At 34.6% G+C, this 21787-nt stretch overlaps 1 protein-coding gene across 1 annotated transcript in view; it reads left to right on the forward strand.

Annotated features, from left to right (window-relative positions):
- Nucleotides 1-21787, forward strand: part of FAP (fibroblast activation protein alpha) — a 41695-nt gene that overhangs the window by 6992 nt on the left and 12916 nt on the right. The window contains exons 3-20 of the mRNA XM_069861221.1: nt 2225-2320; nt 4147-4241; nt 4383-4457; nt 4668-4720; nt 5804-5876; nt 7478-7598; nt 8170-8324; nt 9394-9497; nt 9813-9948; nt 12421-12465; nt 14122-14226; nt 14317-14387; nt 15010-15063; nt 15393-15517; nt 16672-16719; nt 18927-19025; nt 19766-19835; nt 21142-21336. Coding sequence (XP_069717322.1) covers nt 2225-2320; nt 4147-4241; nt 4383-4457; nt 4668-4720; nt 5804-5876; nt 7478-7598; nt 8170-8324; nt 9394-9497; nt 9813-9948; nt 12421-12465; nt 14122-14226; nt 14317-14387; nt 15010-15063; nt 15393-15517; nt 16672-16719; nt 18927-19025; nt 19766-19835; nt 21142-21336 — 1720 coding nt within the window. The remainder of the gene's footprint in view (nt 1-2224; nt 2321-4146; nt 4242-4382; nt 4458-4667; nt 4721-5803; nt 5877-7477; nt 7599-8169; nt 8325-9393; nt 9498-9812; nt 9949-12420; nt 12466-14121; nt 14227-14316; nt 14388-15009; nt 15064-15392; nt 15518-16671; nt 16720-18926; nt 19026-19765; nt 19836-21141; nt 21337-21787) is intronic.

The raw sequence follows: 21787 nt of genomic DNA on the forward strand, positions 1-21787 counted from the left end.
TGATCATGAAATATATACAGCAAGTTACAGTGTGAAGCAAAATAAGCAATTCAGTGCATAGAAAAATACAGAAATACACCCTGTAAATTAGTGCAAATGGACCACAAAGGATTAAAACTGAGACAGTGACGTGGTGAAGGGAAAAAAAGCAAAGCTGATATTTGGTAAGCTTTCATTTCTGTGGTTGCCTCTGCTATTTGCTTCTTTTTTGACCCTGAGCATTTTTTCATCTCTGTTATTTCAACAAGAAATGAAACACAACAGAAGAAATTACCAAGCCTACCAACAGCCATGCAAATCAATGTCTCTATAGCACCACAGACATGTAAAGTACTTTTCTTGTTAGGGTCTGTTCTGTAAGGAGAGATTTCAAATGCTATTATTGAACCAGTCTTTAGTTACAGAAGAAAGATTCGGCAACAATTACAGGAAACAATTAAAGATGCTGCTTTTAATTAAAGCATTTAAATGTATCTTCTGTTGCTTAGAAACAAGCATTCAAAATTATAAGAATCAAATAAGAAATAGTTGTGTTCAGATTTTTTGCAGTCCAATGATAGAAATTCAGATAGGAGTGGACATGTTTTGAAAATCATTAGCAGTCATAATAAATTATCACAGAATATTAAGTATGTGAGGGTGAGATGGCTAACAGAGTGAACGTTTAAATTAGAGCTGTGAAAATTAGACTAGAAATGAGAGATTTGTGATATTGTTTGTCTTTTTAATTAAGTAAATCCTCTTAAGCTAAGAGATGGAACAAGGAAATTTTACCAGATTAAGGTATCAATCAGGACTGCAAATTTAAGCCACCTATACACACAACCATTGAAACAGATATTAGCGGTGGATATATTTTGCTAATAGGCATATTTGCTTAGAGAATTTAACTGAAAGCTAGTGAAAAGTAATCATCACTCAATATAAACTGAAGTGGATTCTTCTTTGGAATTGTTTTCTATGCGTTTTTTAAGAGTTTTCTGTCTTCCGTGCTTATCATTAACGTATCAAGGAACTCTAATATGCAGTCATGGTACTAGCAAGAGGAATTAACTTCTTATTGAACTTTTGGGGATATTTTCTGGAGATATTGCTAGCTCAGAGTTTCTGCTGATAGGTTTTTGCCTGTGGATTGGCATTCAGTTTTATTTCTCATGACAGCTTTCTTCTGCGTTAGTGCAGACAAGGCTAGTATCAACAGTCAACCTGACATGTGTATTCTACAGTAAGTAATAGTCACTTAGCAGAAGAAAACATTTATTATCATTACAAAGTACTATAGAAAAGTATATAAAGAAACATTTCCCTGAAAGTCAGTGTGGTCTTAACAGAAAGGGCAGCTGTAATGAGGAAGTGATGGAGCATGATATGAAACCTGAGAGCAGTGAGTCATCTTGATTATCTGGCTGTCATCTGAGAGCTCTGAAGGAGCGAAGGGGGAAAGTGTCAGAGGCCTGCTAGGCTGTGGAGTGACATCCACGCTGCCTCTAAAGACCATTGCAAGAGTCCTCTTCATTTTAAAGGAGAAAAGCATAGAATCCTAGAATGCCTAGACATAAAGGCTGCTGTTATTATGGTACTGAACTTTATAAGCTGGCCTTTGTCAGAAATGTTCCTGTGTCTGCTGAGGATTAAATATTTTGAGTACTCCTTCTCTTGTGAACTGCATAGTTTTTCTTTTTGCCTTTTTGTTGCATTGTTATAATGGAATTTTTCATTTCCATGCACTTTGCAAGCCAGAATTTCCAGCATCACCCTCTTCTTGTCCAGTTGATTGTTCTTAAGTTTTGTATCTAAAATCTGTCCTAGCTTAAACTGTTTAGCTTTGGAAGAAACATAGTCAGACAAGAGCCACAAAACCAGCCACAATATTATTTTGCAAGCCTTATATCCACTCTAGTTGATGAGTATATCAACTCTAGTTGATGAGACATTTTTGAAATTTGGTAGCAGGGATTTGCATGCACGTCCTAATGTTTGACTCTGCTGCATATGTGCAGGTCCCTATTCCAGTGTTTTTTCTACATACCATACAGGTTCACCAACCCTACACTTTAAAAAAAACTTTGTCTATGTCTGAGTGAATAAATGACTGGATGAAGTAAATTAGTTTGTCTTGTTTCCTAATTTTGTATTGCTGAAGGTGAGTCCTTCAGAGGCTAAAGGACCTTAACAGAATACTTCACAGCATTGCATTAACAGATACTTCCTGTCTTTTTCTTAGTTGCCAACACAGATGATGGTCCCAGAGCTCTTACGCTGGAGGATTATTTGAATGGAAATTTCCAATATAAAACATTTTTTCCATATTGGGTGTCAGGTAAGTAAAACCTTTTCTCAAACATACAGAAGCCTTTTTAATATGTGTTTCCAGACTGCTTTACACAAACTCATAGATGTATTTTTGTTCTGGCTTTACTGTGAATGAATGTTAACTATGAAATTAATCTGCTAGTCAAAACTTAGGGCTGGCATTTACTCTTCTGTCAGTCATTATAGAAATTCTACGTATTCGATGTTTCAACAGACATGTTTGAATCAAGCATAAAGTATAATTTTACAGAGGCCTTCAGTGTTTTATTCCTCTTACTGTCATATTCATTGCAGCAAGTGAAAGAAATATATCAATGTGTCGGTCATTTCCTAAGCAATCTCCTTTTTTGTGTGTTTGTCACAGAACTTTTTTAATTACCATTTGTAATAACTGAGATAGCCTGTCTTGTAGGCCCTGCTGTTCTTTTCAGTAATACCTGGCTCTGCAATGAGCTCAGCTGTTCTTATCTCATTTATAGAAATGCTGACATTGCTGAAATTTATGAGTTCTAATGCATTGCTTAGAAAATAAGACTGATTTTATAAACAAGTTCCTTAAGGCAGAAGATAAAGACATAAAGTTAATTGCTGCTGAACTACGTGTCTGTGTGTGGCTGAAATGCTAGTGTTGTTATCATTGAATTGCAGCAGCACCGAAAGGCTTAAGCTAGATTACACTCTAGTACGTGCACTACTACCACTCCTATCTGCCCACTGCCTCAAGCAATTGTTATTCTCTGGCTAGAGACAAGATCCATCTTACTGTTCAAATGGAGTATGAGCAAGTTAGCTTTAACTCAGAATTTTAGAACTGATATGAAGCCTTCCGGGACATGGCTAGCAGCAGTTCAAGTTTACAATTAACAATCTGAAATATGTTGACATCACTTTAAATGTAAAAATTAGGTCATCATTTGTTAGAATTCTGTAAGAAGTACGTAGGCAGCATGTCATCTAAACCTAGTATTCTCCTTCCATCTTTACACCTTTCTCAATTATACTTACCTTTCTTCTTAACAGTAACAAAGCTTATGCAAAAGTCATGCCATAGATGATATAGGCAGTCATGTTTACTTCTGATGCAAGGAGTTAAAATTGAATATCCCTTCTTTAATGGGCCTGAGATCACCACAAATGCCATTGTGAATATCACAAAGGTGTGCTCAAAAATCCACTGGTGATCTAATTTCCTAAAAATGGATACCTTATACAATGTTTCAGGCTGCTTTCTAATTGTTAAATTATCTTTCTCTTTAGCTACACCAAGTATGTCTTTCCTTCTATCTGTTTATAGCATTGAATATAATGATGCAAAACTAGGTAGGGTTAAATTCCGTTCTTATTGAAGACCACTCACCCTGGCTTTGTAGGACCTGTATGAGAAGGGCAGTATTATTTCTGTAGTGTCAGTTCCATGGTACTGCTGTTACATGCAGAATCTGAACAAATGAGAATGTTCTGGTGAAATCATAAGCCAAGATCTCAAATGTTTTCTTTAGAACACTTATATTGTGATACTGACCTTCTAGTGAGTCTTTCCCTGGTATTCTTGACTGGACATTATTTAGAATAAAATCTGGCATTCAATTTTAAGGTAAACTAACTGATTCTGTGTGCAGTATGTAATCTTGAGAACATACTCAAGAACCTTGAGGACAGTTTGTTGATAATGGTGTACCTTGGCATCATTAGAAGAAAAACATTTTTCATGTATATGCCAGCAGATATTTGCTCAAAATCTATTCACTGACAGGAATCTGAATACTTCGATAAATGGACCTGTTCTGTAGTATCTTTGTGTGAGGTAACAGCCTTTTTATTTTGTTTATAAAGATAATGAATATCTTCATCAGTCTGCAGAAGGTGATATTATTCTTTACAACATTGAAATGAACTACCCAACTACCATCATGACAAACAGCACAATGGTAGGTACCTTTTCAATTAATAAAAAGGCAGCAAAATGCAGTTATATTTTAAGTATCACTTAAAGAGTGAATGGATTAAAACCTGACCCATTGAATTCAAAGGGCTTTTACTATAATCTAATCTACTTCTTAATCTTTCAGAATGAAGTTAATGCTTCGAATTATGTGTTGTCATCAGACAAATACTTCATAGCTCTGGAAAGCAATTATTCAAAGGTAATTATTTTAATATACTGCTTAATTAAATATTTGGTTTCATTTAGTGTTTTGTTGATTGTGGTTGCTATGGCTAAATGTTTCTTGAGAAATGTATGGCTAAGTGTATTTTCTTGAGAAAGAGCAGGCTGCAAAAAGGCAGCAGATCATTTTTAATTAGATTAACATTTTCCAAATTAATAATATTATTTTCTTGCTTAATTTTTGCAGTTGTGGAGATACTCTTACACAGCATCATACCATATTTATGATCTCATGTATGGGTAAGGCATGATACTTCTTAGAGACCTGTGGTGAATACTCTGTAGTGATGTGCTTGCAAGCATTTCCACTGAAAAACTCTATAGTAACATAACTAACACCCTGCTTTGCTTTTGCCTGAGTCTGTAATGTTCTTTGTTTTCTTGGAAAAAAATGATGTCTAAGAAAATCAGTCCTTTCATCTACTCATCCGGGTATCTTGATTGGTTTATATTTCATGCCCTAAAACTTCAATGGCTCAAGATTCTCAGTTTTTGTTCTTCTTTGCATAAATTTCTCTCACTGCATCTTGGCTGCTTGAGTCCACTTCAGTCTCAACCAGATGTCTCCATGCCCTTCTGTTGTCTAATGCATCTTTTTTATGGTTGATCTAATCTTTAGCTTCCCTAAAACTCTCATATGTCCATTAGTGCTCCAGTAATCTTGTAGCAGTTCATCTTGGATTCCTCAAAATTTGGTCTCTTTCCCAAGATCTTCTCCAAACCACTCCTCTTTCTACCCAAGCTTGAAGGAGGGCATCTGCCTCCCCAGTCAATTTTTTATGCCATTAAGTACCAATATGACCAAATGCTTCTTAGTTCTGAGCAACAGGGGCTGCACTGAGCTGCTCCATTCTTGTGAAACTTGGTTCAAGGTGACAGGAAAAGATTGCTGCAAGCTAATGTGAATAGAGAGGTACTGCATGTAGGTTGTGATCCTTAACAAATGTTGTAACTGCTGCTGTTATGCTTGCCTCAGCGTGCTATATCCTGAGCTTAGGTTACCCAATAACTTGCTGAAACTATAATGCAGACTGAAGATAGAGCAAATGACTGTAGATGCTTGTGCAGTATTTAGGAAGAGATAAGGCTGGCTTCTTATGCTGTTGAATATGTTTTCAAGGGGTTGAATTGCAAGCCTTTACCAGCACTGGTGTACACCATCACATTACTGCATGCCTCACTGCCTGCCTTAATTTTGCATTGCTCAAGAAACAAAAAGCTGTTAGGAAATACAGCTCTTCATGAATTTTATATGAATGTACAGTATAATGATCCATTTGTACTATGCGCAAAAGGCCATCTCAACTTCTCTCCTTTTTTTAGTGGTTTTGTAACAGAAAATCAGCTTCCACATAAAATTCAGTATATATCCTGGTCACCCGTTGGACACAAATTGGTCAGTAAACATAACAAAGCACTAGAACAGTTTTGCTTTGCGTGCATGGAAGACATTTATTTGCCTTTGGTTATTGTTTTGTTGGGTAATATTTTTGACAGGCCTGGGTATATTAACCTTGGTTGTAAGCAAGAATGACAAAGAGAAGTTTTAATTTGTCGAAAGTTTAACTTGTCTGTGCCTCAACAGAAGAATCCGTGTTCTCAGCTACATTATGTTTCATTTTGCCAGCCAGTCTGCTATCAAGAATTGACCAACATAATTGTATATAGGATTAAATTTAGTTTTGAAGCCTGAAAACCAATGTAGTTTCCTTTGGCATTGTATAACACATGAGTTTACTGTGGAGATTTAGAGATGCAGTATTTAAAATCTTTTCAAAAATATTTACTCTAGGAAATAGCTGCCATGTTCTTATTACAAAAAAAAAAGTTATTTTACTTTTTTAATTTAATAGCTACATCATAGCCAAGTGTGTATTTCTCGGTAATTATAACAGACATATTGCATATAGTAACAGATTTATAACTATTTTATTCTTCATTCCAAAGCATCAGCCCAATAATTGTCAGTGATCTTTTAACTACTTATCCAATGCTGACAAAATATTTAAGCAAGAAAGAATTTTTAACCATACTACTTTCAGAAAATATCCAGGGAATTGGCAAAATATGAATGGAAAAGATTTTAGGAAACTTTTTCCATACCCTAGGATTATTTAATTCCCTCAAGTAGATTAAATATTGTTATTTTCTTTATCATGAATTCTGAACACAATGAGGATAATTTCCTGTCTTCTTAGTACTAATAGTCCTTGTTGTTTACATACAATAGTCATTGTGTTGAATCTGGAAGATTTAGGAGTTGCTTTGTTTTTCATTTAAAGTACAAAGTAGTTAAAATGTTACACTGATGTTGGTAACAAATCCTTATAGTTTCAAAAGGCCTGCTTTTCTAAGAAACTGATGTTTCTGCTGCTGGTTTCTTAACCACATGTCCGTTCATTTGATTGAAATTTAGCGATACCCAAGGCCTGCAAGCACTTATTTTAAGAACTGTCTTTTGGTAACTAATTTACTAGAAAGGAGCAAGCCAGCCCAGACAGAGTAAAACCTATTTTTGTCTCATCTCACATAACCTAGGCCTTTTACAGGTTTAGAAAAGTTCACTTATTTTCATTTTAGATGTTGTGTATTTGGTTTTGTCTTCTACTTTTGGTGGAACCTGAAGGAATTGAGGGTCTCTTAAGAAACACAGCTGAGCGAATGAGTTTCAAAGGTGGTTTTTTTCATTATTTTCCACACCAAAGCTAGCCATAGAAACCTCTTAATTTTATTAAGATCCAGATTTGTTAAGGATTTGTTCTGACAAAGCTGAACATAGAATTTGGCCCATGACATATAATTTATTTACAGAGATACCTACTCTTGCAGAATTTGTGAGGGCTTTTAGTGTAGTTCTCATATGTATGTTTTATATTCATTATATCTTCTTGTTGATATAATGTAAGAGCACTGACTGCAGTAGTTCGTACTCTAACCCCTGTAACTGCTGCCTGTACTTGGTGTATGTATTCATAAAAAATACCTCCTTCTCTTTAGGTATATGTATATCAGAATAATATATATTTGAAACAAAGTCCAAGAGAGGAACCAATTAAACTAACTAGTGATGGAAAACAGAATGAAATATTTAATGGGATTCCTGATTGGGTCTATGAAGGTAAGTAAATCTTGAAGGGCAATAATAAACATGTTAAATGCTTTGCCAAGATTACCTTTTTTCCACAATTCATTCTAAACTATCTGTCATAATAAGATTATTTTTAGAACTCTAAGGATTACTTAATTTCCATATTTTATTTGCATACAATGACTGCATTTTGTGTTCATACTTTGTAACCCAAAACCTGAGTCTTTTGTTGCCAAAACTACATCAGAACTTTACAAATTAGGGTTCCTTCTGCTGCACAGACAGTACAGTGGCGGTGAATTAAGCTGTAACTGAAGTTTTAAATTTGGTGAAAATTTGGCACTTAAGTGCATCAAAAAAAAATTAAAACTAAACACATGCACACATGAAAACCTAAGTGAATTAAATGGGATCTGTGTGCCAGTTCTTAAGTTCTTAAGGCCTTTCAGAATTGAGATGTATTACAACATGCTTGGTGTTATTTCTTTAGTACAACTATCTTTACATTTCTCAGTTGCTAAGAGTAAAATGCCGCAATACAGTACAAGATAGATAGATTAAAATTATGAACTATTATGAATGATTATTTTCTTTTCCTCAGAGGAAATGCTAGCAACAAAGTATGCATTGTGGTGGTCTCCAAGTGGAAGATATTTAGCATATGTACAATTTAATGATTCTGACATACCAGTTATTGAATATTCATACTTTGGTGAGGACCAGTATCCCAGAAAAATAACTATCCCATACCCAAAGGTATGTTTTTTCATTCTTTTGATTATTTCTGTAAAGGAATAAGTTATGACAATGATAAAACTGACTGCTTAAAAAATGTTTATATCACTGTGATTAAATCCATTGTGGCCAAAAAATGAAAGAAAAAAACTTAGACCAAGTTTTGAAGAGATAAAAGTGCATTCAAAACTGTAGATATTTAATAATATCAGTGAAATAAATGGAATTACTCATGCGAGTAAAAAGCATGTACAAAGCTTTCATGATCAAGTCTTGTTTTTTTCATTTCACGTTACTTATTGCAATGTGTTAACTATGCAGTTGTTATTTTTCCTTACAATAAATTAATTATGAGACATTTTTTATTTTGAAAAACAAAGACTATGACACCTTCAGTTTATTTGCACACTTCATAGTGCTTTTTGATCTCAAGGGGCTTTGGATTTTAACTGCTTTCAAGTGCCAGATCTAAGGCAAGGAGGTGGATTGGCATTTCTTCAGCATCCGTTAGAGAGCTCTCCTGACTCTTGTCATGTTCATGTGATTGCAAGTGATCATGTTAATATATCTTAAGAAGTTACTCACCTGTCAGCTGGGTTACAGTTCTAAAGTTAAGCTTAATGGTTTCGACCACACATGGAGGAGAATTAAAAAACTAGTAATGTATGCAATAGATAAGCAAGCACAAAACCAGTTTATCCAAAACCATTTTATTTCACAACAGGCATGTTAAAGAGCACTTGCAAGCATGTGAATAAGACTCCTGGGGTTTTATGCGAAAGTAAGTGTAGTGCATGATGCAAAGGTCCACATTGCAACTAGAACATTGGTTCCCATCAGCACATTTTCTGTATAGAAAGGCACTAAATTTGACTGTTTAAAGGTTTTCTTTGTGTATGCAATGATGCAAAGTTAAGCAATATACTACTGCTGTGGTGTCACTCTGAGATCTCATAAGACCATATTTGCCCTGTCATACGCAAATGGATATGTATTTTGTAACCTCCTTTCTTGCAAAAATTGTTGTAAATTTCCTTGATTTGAATTGTTCAGAGCCTGATTTGAGTAACCTGATACATTTTCTTTGAAGGCTGGGGCTAAAAATCCTACTGTTAAAGTGTTTATCGTTGATACTAGTAACCCTGAAGCATATGGTCCTAAGGAGGTGCCAGTTCCTGCAGTCATAGCACACAGGTATTCTGTTCTCAAATATGTCTTCTTTTTTTTTTTTTAAAAAAAAGGGCTTTTGTATATTTGTTTTAAATGCTTGAACCTCTGTTTTCCGTTTCTAGCCGTGGGATGCCATATCCATCTCCTAGAAATGTTGTCTTCTGATTCTGTCTGGCCATGTGACATATTGTTACAAAGAACAAAAAGCATCCCTAAGGAAATGGAAGCTTTGCTGTTGTCTTCCACAGAGCAGTATGGGGGCTACAACCTGCAGCAATGCTTCTATATTTCTGTTCTTTAACAACCACCCTTTCTTTGTTTTTTTCTTTTATTTTTTAGTGATCACTATTTTACTTGGCTTACTTGGGTAACAGATAGTCGCATCTGTGTGCAGTGGCTAAAGAGAATCCAGAATTTTTCAGTCTCAGCTATTTGTGACTTCAAAGAATATTCAAATACTTGGGACTGTCCAGAGGTAATAAATTTGGAAATATAATTTCACACTGCTGTAATCAGCATTTGCTAATCCCATCTGCATAGCTATTTTAACACTCACTGGTCATGCACAGGTTGCTCTGACTTACTTGCAGAAGTATATTTAATCTTGCCTTGAATTCTTTTAGAAAATAATTGTGTGCCTGCTATAATTGTATTTCCCAGTGTTTGATCACTTTCATCTTTTAGCTACTAGTGATATCTTTTTCAATACTTTATTCGCTGGGGAAGGGTGAAAAATCTTTAATTGTACCGACAAGAAATAGAATTACCAAAAAAATCATGCTCTGTTGAGCAGAAGCATAGCTTAGGTTGCCTAGCTATCTATACCTATATGTAGGTAGGTACAGATCTTAAGTACAGAAGCATTTCTGAGAACAGCATTTCTTTAAAAGACCTTGTAAAGCTTGAAGACTGTAGACAGATAAATTCATGTAGATCTTGAAGGAAAGGATAACTCTGAATTTCATTAACTGTAGTACAGTGTCATTTAGTATCTTTTAGTATTGATGCTGTTTGCATGTCTTCTTTTTAGAGTTTTTGGTACAGAACATCTATAAAAACTGGCATTAGGCTGAAACCCTGAACTAATGGGAAATAAAAGGCAAGAATTCTTATAAAAGTGTTCTGTAAAACTGATAATTGTAAATTCAGAGGTTATTGGCACGGTCTTTCCAAGCTGAAAATCATTCCTCCATGATATGACAATCATTGCAAATTTAAAAGGATGTTAGTGTCCTGTTCTTTCAAAAACACTATAATTGAAGTAATTTCCCACAGAGAAATATCTTAACCTATTAGGACAAAATATATATTTACTGTAACATTTTATGTGTTTCCTAATTATTCCCCTTTGTAAGTACATTAGCATTGAATCTCTATCTCACCTTAAAGTTTTAATACATTTTCTAAAGTTTTAACGCATTTTAATAACTAAATATTTTAATGTAAAAAAAAGGGGGAGGGTGTAGGATTCTACCACAATCTACTGAAGTACTTAAACACCAACTTAACTTTAAGCATGTAAGCAGTTTTATTTATTTCATTAGGTCTAGTTATGTGCTTAAAATTAAGCATGTGCTTAATTGGTTTGCTGGAAACAGACCAGAACAATTAACATCTTGCAGGACTGTGTTCATGATCCTTGTATAATTGCATTTCTCCATGAAACCTTATTTATGGAGTCACTACTGACGTTTTATAATTCTATATTTATACAGTGATACAATGCTTTTATCACATTAAAGTTTGCACAAATGGTCAATTGAAGGAGTGTGAACAGATGGGAGTGCTGCATTAGCTCTATTTGCCGTTAGAAAGTATATCTTTGTATGTTTCCTTTGGCAAAAATGGTTCTCTTGTTGTTTTCATATTAAATTGAAACTCTAACGTACAATAAATGTGCTAGGCTTTATGTTTGTGAAAATTATAACAGAATATGAACAAGATGTTTGGAAAGTGTCAATTCATCAAAAATGCTCACATGGTCAAGCCTTGGTCATGTGAATTGAACACAGAAACCAACATGACTTCAGTGGGACTATTCATGGAAGTAAAAGCTAGGCATGTGTTTGTGAAATTGGGATTTCCTATGAAGATGCCAGTTCTCTAATTAAATTGTGTAAGTACTTTAATACACAGAAAAATCCCATAGAAGTCAATGGGACTATTCATATGAGAGTAAATAAATATATTCTTAATACACTATGCCATCAAGATCTGAGCCTTAATTTAAAGAAAGGAAAATAAATTTAGGATACAGATATAAAGCAATACATCCCATTTTTCTTATCTTAAAATAAATTAAATCCATCTTCTGTGTTAATAACTCAGTGGAGCCCTTTCAAAATACTAAACAGAGGTTTTTTAAAAGTGTTGAAAATCAGGCCCTTTAATATCTCTAAGCTAAGCACCAAATAGCAAGTCTCTTGACTTCTAGGAACTTTACTTGAAGTATTCAACTTGGATTGTTATGGTTTTAAGGTTTACATTTAAATGATGTACCTTTTGCTCACATTATCCTTTATAATAAATCAATGTCACAGCTTTGAAATGGAAGAAAATATGTCAAATGAACCAGCTGAGAATGTAACACTGATTTTTAATATTATTCCTGCAATTATTTTACTTGTATTTTTACTGAAAATTGATGAGACTAAGTAGTTGTTAATTCTTGCTTTCAATGAAAATGTTGCATAAGGTTAAAACAATTACTTTAGATTTTATTTAGCACTGATAACAGCTGTTAAAAAGTTGTATTTTAACTAACATAATGGTATTAATTGAATAATATTATTTACCTCAGACAACTTTCAAGTCCCTGAACCTTCATAGAAAATATTCTAGAAATCTGTTTTAGAGGTGACTACAGATTTTTTACTTGAAGATTTTGAATCTCCATAAACTCATTCTTGAACTTCTTAAAGAGTGTACTTTTGATTTTCTTTTTCAGAAACAGCAGCACATAGAAGAAAGTCAAACAGGATGGACAGGCGGAGTAGGTTTTCTTACTGTACTCTATTTTGACACCTTCACAGCAGCACTTTGAAACACAAAGCACCATTCTGAGTCTTACAACACTACTGCTTAAACCTGTTGCACTGTAGCACTTTTACTGCTGTGTTAGGCATGGTATCCAGCTACCTGCTTTCTGAATTTAAAAAAACTTTAAACCCTTTTTCAGTCTCCTTTTGCAAATCTTAGACCAAATGATTAGACACTCTACCGAAGAGAGGGAAATAATGAAAAGTAGATTCATACTGCAATGTAATTCTTAGCCGTGTCCTGGAAGCAAAGAATAGTTGTAAAATTCCTCTGATGTTACTGAGGCAAGAGATAAGATTGGTCATAACATAGCATTTTAAGAATAAAACCTGTCCATTAAGAACACAGTTTTAGAAACAAGTGCTGCACATCTTCAGCTAGGGATGAACCTTCAAGGTAAAACTCCCTACTTACAAGGGTAGTTGATACTTATCTGCAGTTACCCCTAATCAAAAGAATTTTCTCTACCCAGTAACCTTTATCTTGGAGGAGACATAACACTTGTCTTTGGGAATTCATAGTAAAAACAAACTTGCAAGGAATTGTAAGAGCATGAGATCAGTATTTACAATTGTATATTCAAATAGTGAACAGGTATTATTGCTTGTTTACTCCTCAGGCAGGTGAAGGAATTCAAAATGGGGAACCTCACACTGTGCCTGAATATCCTGCAGTGAACTTAGCTGAGAGTTTTGATTTTCAGTGCACTGTCCTTTAAGACTGTGTTTTTATTTGAAGTGAAGATTACACATTCACAAGGATTAGTTATTATACTTGATCTCTTTCTTTCTTCAGCACTTCTCTTGAGGTCGTGATGAGAGGTTTTTATTAGAGCTAAAGAAAATGCACAAATGCTTCAGCCTTTATTGGCTTTCTAGCATTAGGAATATTAGAAGCAGGCTCCAGAACAATTTAGCTTGTAGTCACAGGTTCTAGTTGAGCTTGGGTTAGTATTATTCAAAAGCCGTACTCGCTCAGTAGTGTTTGGTGCTGTGCTTGAAGTGCTTGTGGGTCATTCTTCTGTATTCCTGTTTCGGAAATAAAACCCAGAGTTGCAATAACTTACTTTTGACAGACAACTTTACTAAAGAGGTGATGGTTTGAAAGGAGGCAAAAGTTGAATGGTGTTGTCTGGAATAATCTGTTCTTTAACATTAGTGGAACAGTATGGAAAACTTCAGGTGTCCATTTCCTTAGGGCTGTATTTGCTCAGTGAATCAGCCAAACTCCATAGTCCACAGGATTTTCAATCTGACACCATTCATTAACATTAGCTTTATTCAGTAACTTGTTTTTTAAAAATCTCTTCTGCCTATTTTTAAATAACTAAAGAATGGTCATTCAGAATATATAAACAAATTATTCCATTTATAAGCAGAGAGCTTGCATTTGTGGGATACTTGAGGTATCTGTAGTATAAGCTTAAGAAATCTGACATGACAGGTTAGAAATGGTAATGTGTGCTGACTAGGAGATCGAATATTACAGATAAACACTTGTACAAAGTACTTTGTCCTGTTTGAACTTGCTTTTAGTATATGTACTGTAATCTGCTCAACAGCTTGGACACTTTCTCATCTCATCAATCATTTTTATTCCATTGTTTCAGTTCTTTGTTTCTGCACCATATTTTACATCAGACAGCAGTTCATACTACAAAATTTTTAGTGACAAAAATGGTTATAAGCATATTCACTACATCAATGGCTCTGTGGTAAGTCAAGCAAACTGTTCAGCATTGATATACTGTAAGTTCCTGAAATAATCATGCAATATTCAGTAACTTACATGTCTTGCCTTACAGGAGAATGCCATCCAAATCACAAGTGGAGAATGGGAGGCAATATACATTTTCAGAGTAACAAATGATGCAATGTAAGTATAATGAAGAAGAGAACAGGTTGTGAGTGCTGTCATTAAATGCAATACTTAATCATTTGAACGTCATTTGTTAACTCATCAAGTTAGAACTATGTATAATTTTTTTGTATCTGAATGCATCCACACTGAATTTTTATGCAAAGGCACTGCAGAGGTTTGCAAATTTGGTTTACTTATGGGAGATTCTTTGCAAATTGCCCTCATTTTTCTATTTATTTTCAACCACTTATCTTAGAGTGACTTATTTAAAAATACTTGAATTTAATCTTTAGGTTATTATGTATTGGTTAACCGTCATATAATTTGCAGTTACTTCAGTGGTCTCTCTTTTTATGGTCTCTCATTCAGCTTACTATATATATATAGACACATCTTACATAATTGGAGTCATTAGCCCCTGAGAATTAAGATAGAACTATTTATATGGTTTATTTGTCATCTAATCAGAGTTTGAGCAAAGATTTGTTAAGATGAAAGATACATAAGCTTAACTAGTTCTTCCATCACATGCAGGAATCTCAAAAAGTCAAAGTTAACTTCCTAGACATCTTTTCAACTTGATGCTCATAGGTCATGACTTTATGGATTATTTATTAACATATAAATGAACTTACAGTTTCTATTCAAGCAATGAATTTGAAGGCTATCCAGGAAGAAGGAATATTTACAAGTAAGTGTTATCAACATTATCTTAATGATACTGGGTTAACAGAAGATAGGTCTGGATTTGTCAATAAAATAGTTCAGTTTCAATATGTTTAAAGTATAATTTCACAAGCTCTTTTAACTACATCTTGACCTAGACTACATCTCAGAAATGAGTAGAAATAGCATGTAAAGTTTAAATATGGTGGGGAAAAAGTGGATAAAAACTGAAAACATTTGTTTTTAAATTGAACTGCTCTGAAACTACAGTGCCTGTCTTCTAGGGTGTGAGACAAACACATGTGAAGTTAGCTGTAGCAAAATAAACATTGCTTTATTTTATCTTTCTCCTAGAATCAGTATTGGAAGTAGACCTATCAGAAAACAATGTATTACTTGCAATTTAAGGAAAGAGAGATGCCAGTATTATACAGCAAGGTTCAGTGAACGTTCTAAGTATTATGCCTTGGTCTGTTATGGTATGTATAGCATGGGAGCAAACATATAATCAGGTTTTCTTTCAGATTTATCAGAGGCATAGAGAGTACTGATTATCTGAAACAATAGCTTGACAAATCTTATAAGTTTCACAATAGCCAGGAGAGATTCCCATTAAGAAACCTTTCCATGTCCAAAAACTCTGGGAAGATGTTTGAGAAAATACAAATATTTTCACTCTGTATTTTTTTTACTTTTTCAGCAAAAATCTTGGGATTTTTAGAATTAAAAACAAGTTTTTGAAAGTCCTTCATAGCACAAACCAGGTTCTGATCCATCTCATCAAATTCATGCTTTTTCTCGCAGCAGAAATCATGTGATCAAAGTTAGCTATGAGAAACTACTGCAATGTGTCTCCCAATTCAAATTAAAACCTTCATCAGTCATGAAATATTGGATATTTACTACTTGATAACATCTTAATATTTTTAAGAAAAATTCAATTCATCAATATGTGTGATCATTGAAATCATTTGTAGCACAGAAGTATTAGATGATGTCTTAGCTCTGTTGAAATAAGTGATTTCAGTGATCTGAGGTTTCATCCATTGCTATAATCAAAGAACATTGAATTCACAGTCTAGAAAAAAAGGAAAGAAAAATACCCAAGCTTTTTCTATTGCGTATTTTCAGATAAAGTTTACTGGTTTGATTCTGCACTGACCGATCAGCTGAAGAGTTTCTTAGAACTTCCATTGACGAGAAAACTAAATATAGAAAATAATAACACCTTTCAATCATCCTTGTACAAAATAGTCAGTAAGGTCATCACCATATGAAAGCCGTTCACCTTCATAAATACGATGTGACATGTTCTCAGAAGAATGTTTCACATTGTTAATTCTGCATTCACCTTATGTAATCACATCTCTGTATTAACTAGATGTCATTTCACCTCAGGAGGAAGAGTTTGTTAGTAGATTTAAAGTTTCTTCTATTATGTTTGCTAAGCAATTTCTGTATGTCTCCAAGTCTATGTACACACAGTACCCTAAGTATTTCATGCAGCAGGGTGTAGTGGGTTGTACAGCAGAGAAGATTCAGATTTGGGTATCAACTTTGAGCTCTTTAACACCTGTTAACACCAAATTCCATTTTTAAACTATGAATTGCCTTCTTATCATTCTTACAACAGGTCCTGGGATTCCCATTTCTACTCTTTTTGAGAACCATGGTGATAGAGGTACTGCAAATACCCTATTATTTCCGAGCAATTGTTTTTCTCATTGATTCTCACTATACAGATCCTCTAATACAATATATAGGATAGTGATCAAGAAGCCTCTCATCTTGTTTATCTAGTATCTTTCCCGATTTGTTAATTACTAAAATGCAAATATCAATGAACACACTGATGCTTTTATTTTCATTCCTGAGTCCAGCACATCCTGTTGTTCTTCCTATTTTCACAAGATAAATGCAATGAACGTCAGCAGCTCTTTGTCTACCAAATACCGAGTCAAGCTTTGCAGAAAATGTTGTTGTGATTCAAACTATTCATTTTCACATCTGGAAGAATGCAAGACTTTCTGATTTTTTTTCATGAAGCAACCCTACCCTATACAAAAGGCACCAGTGGGAATTTGGGAAACTATTCCCATTTGAGCAATTGTGCAGTACTAATTAGAAACTGCATTACTGACTTGCTCTTCAGCCATCAGTACATATGTCAGGGAAGAGCAGAAATGCTCTCCAATGATCAGTTCAAATAACTGCTTCAGCCAAAATGTTATTATTGATACTAAATGGGAACATCAGCAAGAAACATTCAGAGCCCTCATTCTTCAAGCAGCCCGTTAGTGAGGACGATTTGCAACCAGGTCAATTGGGAATTTGCTAACCATGAAACAGAACAGTTTAATAGGACAGAGCAGTTTCATTTTACAGATCTTCAGCACTGGTTTCATGATGCCTCATTCTGCTGTGCTTTTATTCTCTGGGAATACAAACAAATTCAGGCTTCTTTCCGATTTCTTCATTACCTTTTTGGGATTAATTTTCCTTTAGTCCCTTGCTTTCCTAATCTCTTCTGTGTTACAATGCTATTTTTAGTACATCCATTTTCATTGCAGTTGGCAGCATTTTGAAAATACATTACCCATGAAATTTAGTAGGAGGCATGCAGTTGAACAAACATACACCAGTTTGGAAGCTCATGCTAGCATGCCTACAATGCCTTTGTGGTAATAGGCATATTTCAGGGGTTCTGAGGGGAAGAATGGAAAGGTTTCAGAGAGTTTGGGTGTGTATCCAAAGCTAGGATGATCTTTCAGCCATAAAAATCCTCTTGAATATGCAAAACTTGTCAGGTGTACTTTGAAAGCAAAAATTCCAGTGTTATATATCTGGCATTTCCTGAGCCCTATCTAGATTAAGACATGCTGATAGAAGTACTTGTATTTTTTTGACCATTTCCAGAAACAGGAAATGGTTGCCATTAAAAAAAAATAGAAAGAAATTTAAAATAGTGAAGAAAAATCTCCTGCAGTTTTATAAGTTTCTTTCATTTTGAAAGTGTAGCTGAAAGTCACAAGTTTCCATTATGTAAAATATTCTTCATCCATCACTACTCATGGGAAAACAGATAAAGAAGCATACCCAGTGGTTTTATAATATATAGTACTACAGTCTATGCTGGAAATTAACTAAATTCTACATTGTAAAAGAAAAAGATTACATAGCTGTAAAATGGATCTAAAGTAAGTAAAAAAAATTAGATACTTTAGATAGAAAACAAAAAACAAAAACACCCCAAAAGAAGTTCCCTAAGTGTGCAGTAATATATTACTAAAGGCAGTTATATGGTAAGCCCCGTATCTTTGTGTAGGACTTTACCATACACTGGTTATCCAAGGGTTTGCCACAGCCCCTTAAGAAATAGAATTTCTCATGTTAGTCAAAAAAAATTATATATTCCCAAACACCTATGAGCTTAACCACACTGCCCAAGGGTTTTGGAGGTTAAACTGATGTTACTGTGGGAAGCTAGAGAGGAGATACAGAACTGTATTTTGCATGATGGGATGAATTTTACATTTCCAGCTCCCACCATATTACAAAACTGGGATGAGGGCTCTGGGGGAGAAAGGAGTCTCTCTGTAACACACAGGACTCTTAACACTCAGAGGCAACACGTGAAATGATTTGCATTACAAAATGTGTACTCTATAAAAATCTAACAAATATTTGTGCACTGTAATACCAATGCCTTGCTTTTCTTTAGGTGTGTGATCAAGCCCAGTCGGAAGTGTCTTGAGTTGATTTCATTACTCTGCATGTAAAATTCACAGACTTCCTTTCTGTTCTAATGACACAAAATAAAGAAATCTCAATTAGTGAAGACTAATTAACAATAACTTATTTAATAATGTTGGCATTTCTTTAATTTAGAGATCAGAGTATTGGAAGAAAATAGGGAATTACAGTCTGCTTTGCAAGAGATCAAACTGCCGAAAGAAGAAATTAATAAACTTGAAGTGGATGGTATAAGTAAGAATTACACATTTTTATTACACTTCTTATTCCTACCATTTTAATATTTTGCCTTCATTTCATTTCAGTAAGTATCGTCTTTCTGTAGAACAAACTTATTAGCCTGTCAGATTGGGAAGAAGAGGCGTGGTTCTGCCCTGTTTTACAATAACCAGTTTGTCTGTGCCTCAAGTTATCTGTCAGTAAAATAGTAGTTAAACTGTATCTCTGCTTCACAATGCAATTTTTTATTATTCTTTAATGCTACTGGTAAAGTATTTAAATACTAAGTAAAAACATTGTAGTGTGGTGGTACTAAAATGTGATATGTAATCAGCTGTTCATATGTTACATATTATATTGACTTGCTTACAGCGTTGTTTTCAACAGTGACTTTGCAAACAGTATTGCATGATAATGAATCAAAGTAAAGTTTGCAAAACTCATTTCACATCATCTTAACAAAACTTATATTCCTAGTTGTGTTTTTCTGGGCACCTGGAAAACTGAGAACCTAGAGTTATGTGAAATAATTTTATGCATAGCTAAATTAAAATAAAAGTGGGCACTTCATTTCTTCAAAGTCATTCTTCAATAGCTCAATATAAACAGTTACTTGCATCAGTTCTGTGATTCACAGTTCACGCAGTGTGTAGTTGGTGCTGATTCATCTTCATATACTGTTACACTAAACTCTGGATTATGCTTTTGGAGGGATTATTTTATCCATTTAAATAATTTTAATATGCCTTTTCCAGCTTTGTGGTACAAAATGCTTCTACCTCCACAGTTTGATAGATCCAAGAAGTACCCTCTGCTTATTCAGGTGTACGTAATATTTCCTTTCTTTGAATGTTGTTGTTTTGTCATAAAACATACTACCTATGATTTTACAAAACCTAGGACATTCGCAGCATTTTATGAAGCAAAACCATTTACTTCTGGTTTGGGTTGTTTTGTTGTGGTGGGTTTCTTAATATATTTCTGGAATAGAAATTCAACCCAGTGGAAATCAATGAGGTTTTTAATGTTAACCTTAGTATGGCAAGGATTAGTTCTTCAGAGAAAGAAAAAGGATAAAAATGTGAGCTATCACTTGGAGTTCTTAGCTCTGTTGCTGCTTCTGTTTATCATGAGGAAGTCTGAAATGGTGGATTTCAGCTTTGCGAATATGAAAAAACCAGAAAAGCCTGCTTAATTTTTTAAGAAATAACCCAAACACCCCTAAACCACATAGACTGCCTTCTTTGATCAAATGTTCCTTCTAAAGAGCATTTGACATGAATGTAATTTATTGCAGGCAGGAAAGGGAACAAAAATTGCAGTGGTAAAAAAAAAAAAACAGAGGCAGAAAGGAGAGCTCTGTATGTGTGTAATAAACTTTTTATTAATCAGTGATGATCCAAAGATACAACATTTTATGGTTGGACTTGATGATCTTAAAGATCTTTTCTAACTCAAATGATTCTATGATTCTACAATTCTAGGAGTGCTAATTATGTTTGAATGAGTTTAGAGTAGACAATTAAGTCAATTATGTCCTTGAGGTCAAAAGTGTGATTTTCATTAGGTCATTCCCATGAGGAGTGTCTTTCTGTATTGCTTAGCTATGTGGGGTGTGTTCTGCCCACAGCTCCAACAGCACATGATATTCCCTATGGCAGCAAAGCAGGTCTGGAGATGGCCAGAAAGTGTAAGGAGCTGTACTCTTTTTCTCCTGTTTTTTTTTGGCATTGCTGACTGCATGTGGAAATCAAATGCAGAAAAGTACCAAAAAGGGCTGTTTCAGCTAAGAAATCTGGAGAGATGAATGATTTGAGTCTTTGAGGAATGAGTTTTCTGAGGATTCCCCTTAGGACATGCATGTCATTCCACACCCCTTAGTCTGAGCTAAAACTAGTGATTTTTCCTTGGGCATAAGACCTGAAAGATTAAAATGGATTTTAGATAGCAAAATCTCTCAAATACACGAAAACATTAGTTGAACCATTTATCTACTGAGCTCTCTGAACCACAGCCATATAGCAAAATACCTGTGGAGAAATGCAAGAAGTACCTACAACAATAGTCCAGTATCCAATAATCATTGTAAATTGTCAGTATGAGTTGAAAAAGTGTGAATTTTTATCCTCAGGTATGGCGGACCTTGCAGTCAGAATGTAAAGGAAACATTTAGCATTAGCTGGATAACATATCTTGCAAGCAAAGAAGGAATTATTGTTGCTCTAGTGGATGGCAGAGGGACAGCTTATCAAGGTGACAAGATTTTGCATGCAGTATATCGAAGACTAGGGGTCTATGAAGTTGAGGACCAAATTTCAGCTGTGAAGTAAGTAGAATATCTCCCTGTGTAACTGTTCTGTTTACACATCTACAACAAGTAATGTGAAAAAAAATATTAAATATACTTCTTAGTCTTTCTTCTGGAGAGCTGAAGTCTCAAGGAAAGACAAGAAGACTTGTAGAAATAAATATTTCTGAAATGCTTGATGTCAGTGAGGTTTTGTGTGGTATATTAAGTCTTTATACTACTAAGTCAGCATTTGGACCTCACCACTTCCATTTTATAACAGCATCATCACAGGCTTCAGTCCTAGGCCTAAAGAAATACGAGTGTCAGTGGTGAGAGGTAAGCCAATGTATTATCCACTAGTCTGAAGTTTTCCCTGTAGCAGAAACCTACTTCAGTGACCACAGTGATTAGGCAAAGATCCATAGCGATGTACCACATTAGCTAAAGGTCAGATGTGAACGCTGTAGTAAAACTAAAGCCTTCTGAA

The sequence above is a fragment of the Phaenicophaeus curvirostris genome, chromosome 7 (assembly GCF_032191515.1).
Source record: "Phaenicophaeus curvirostris isolate KB17595 chromosome 7, BPBGC_Pcur_1.0, whole genome shotgun sequence".
NCBI classification, from domain to species: Eukaryota; Metazoa; Chordata; class Aves; order Cuculiformes; family Cuculidae; genus Phaenicophaeus; species Phaenicophaeus curvirostris.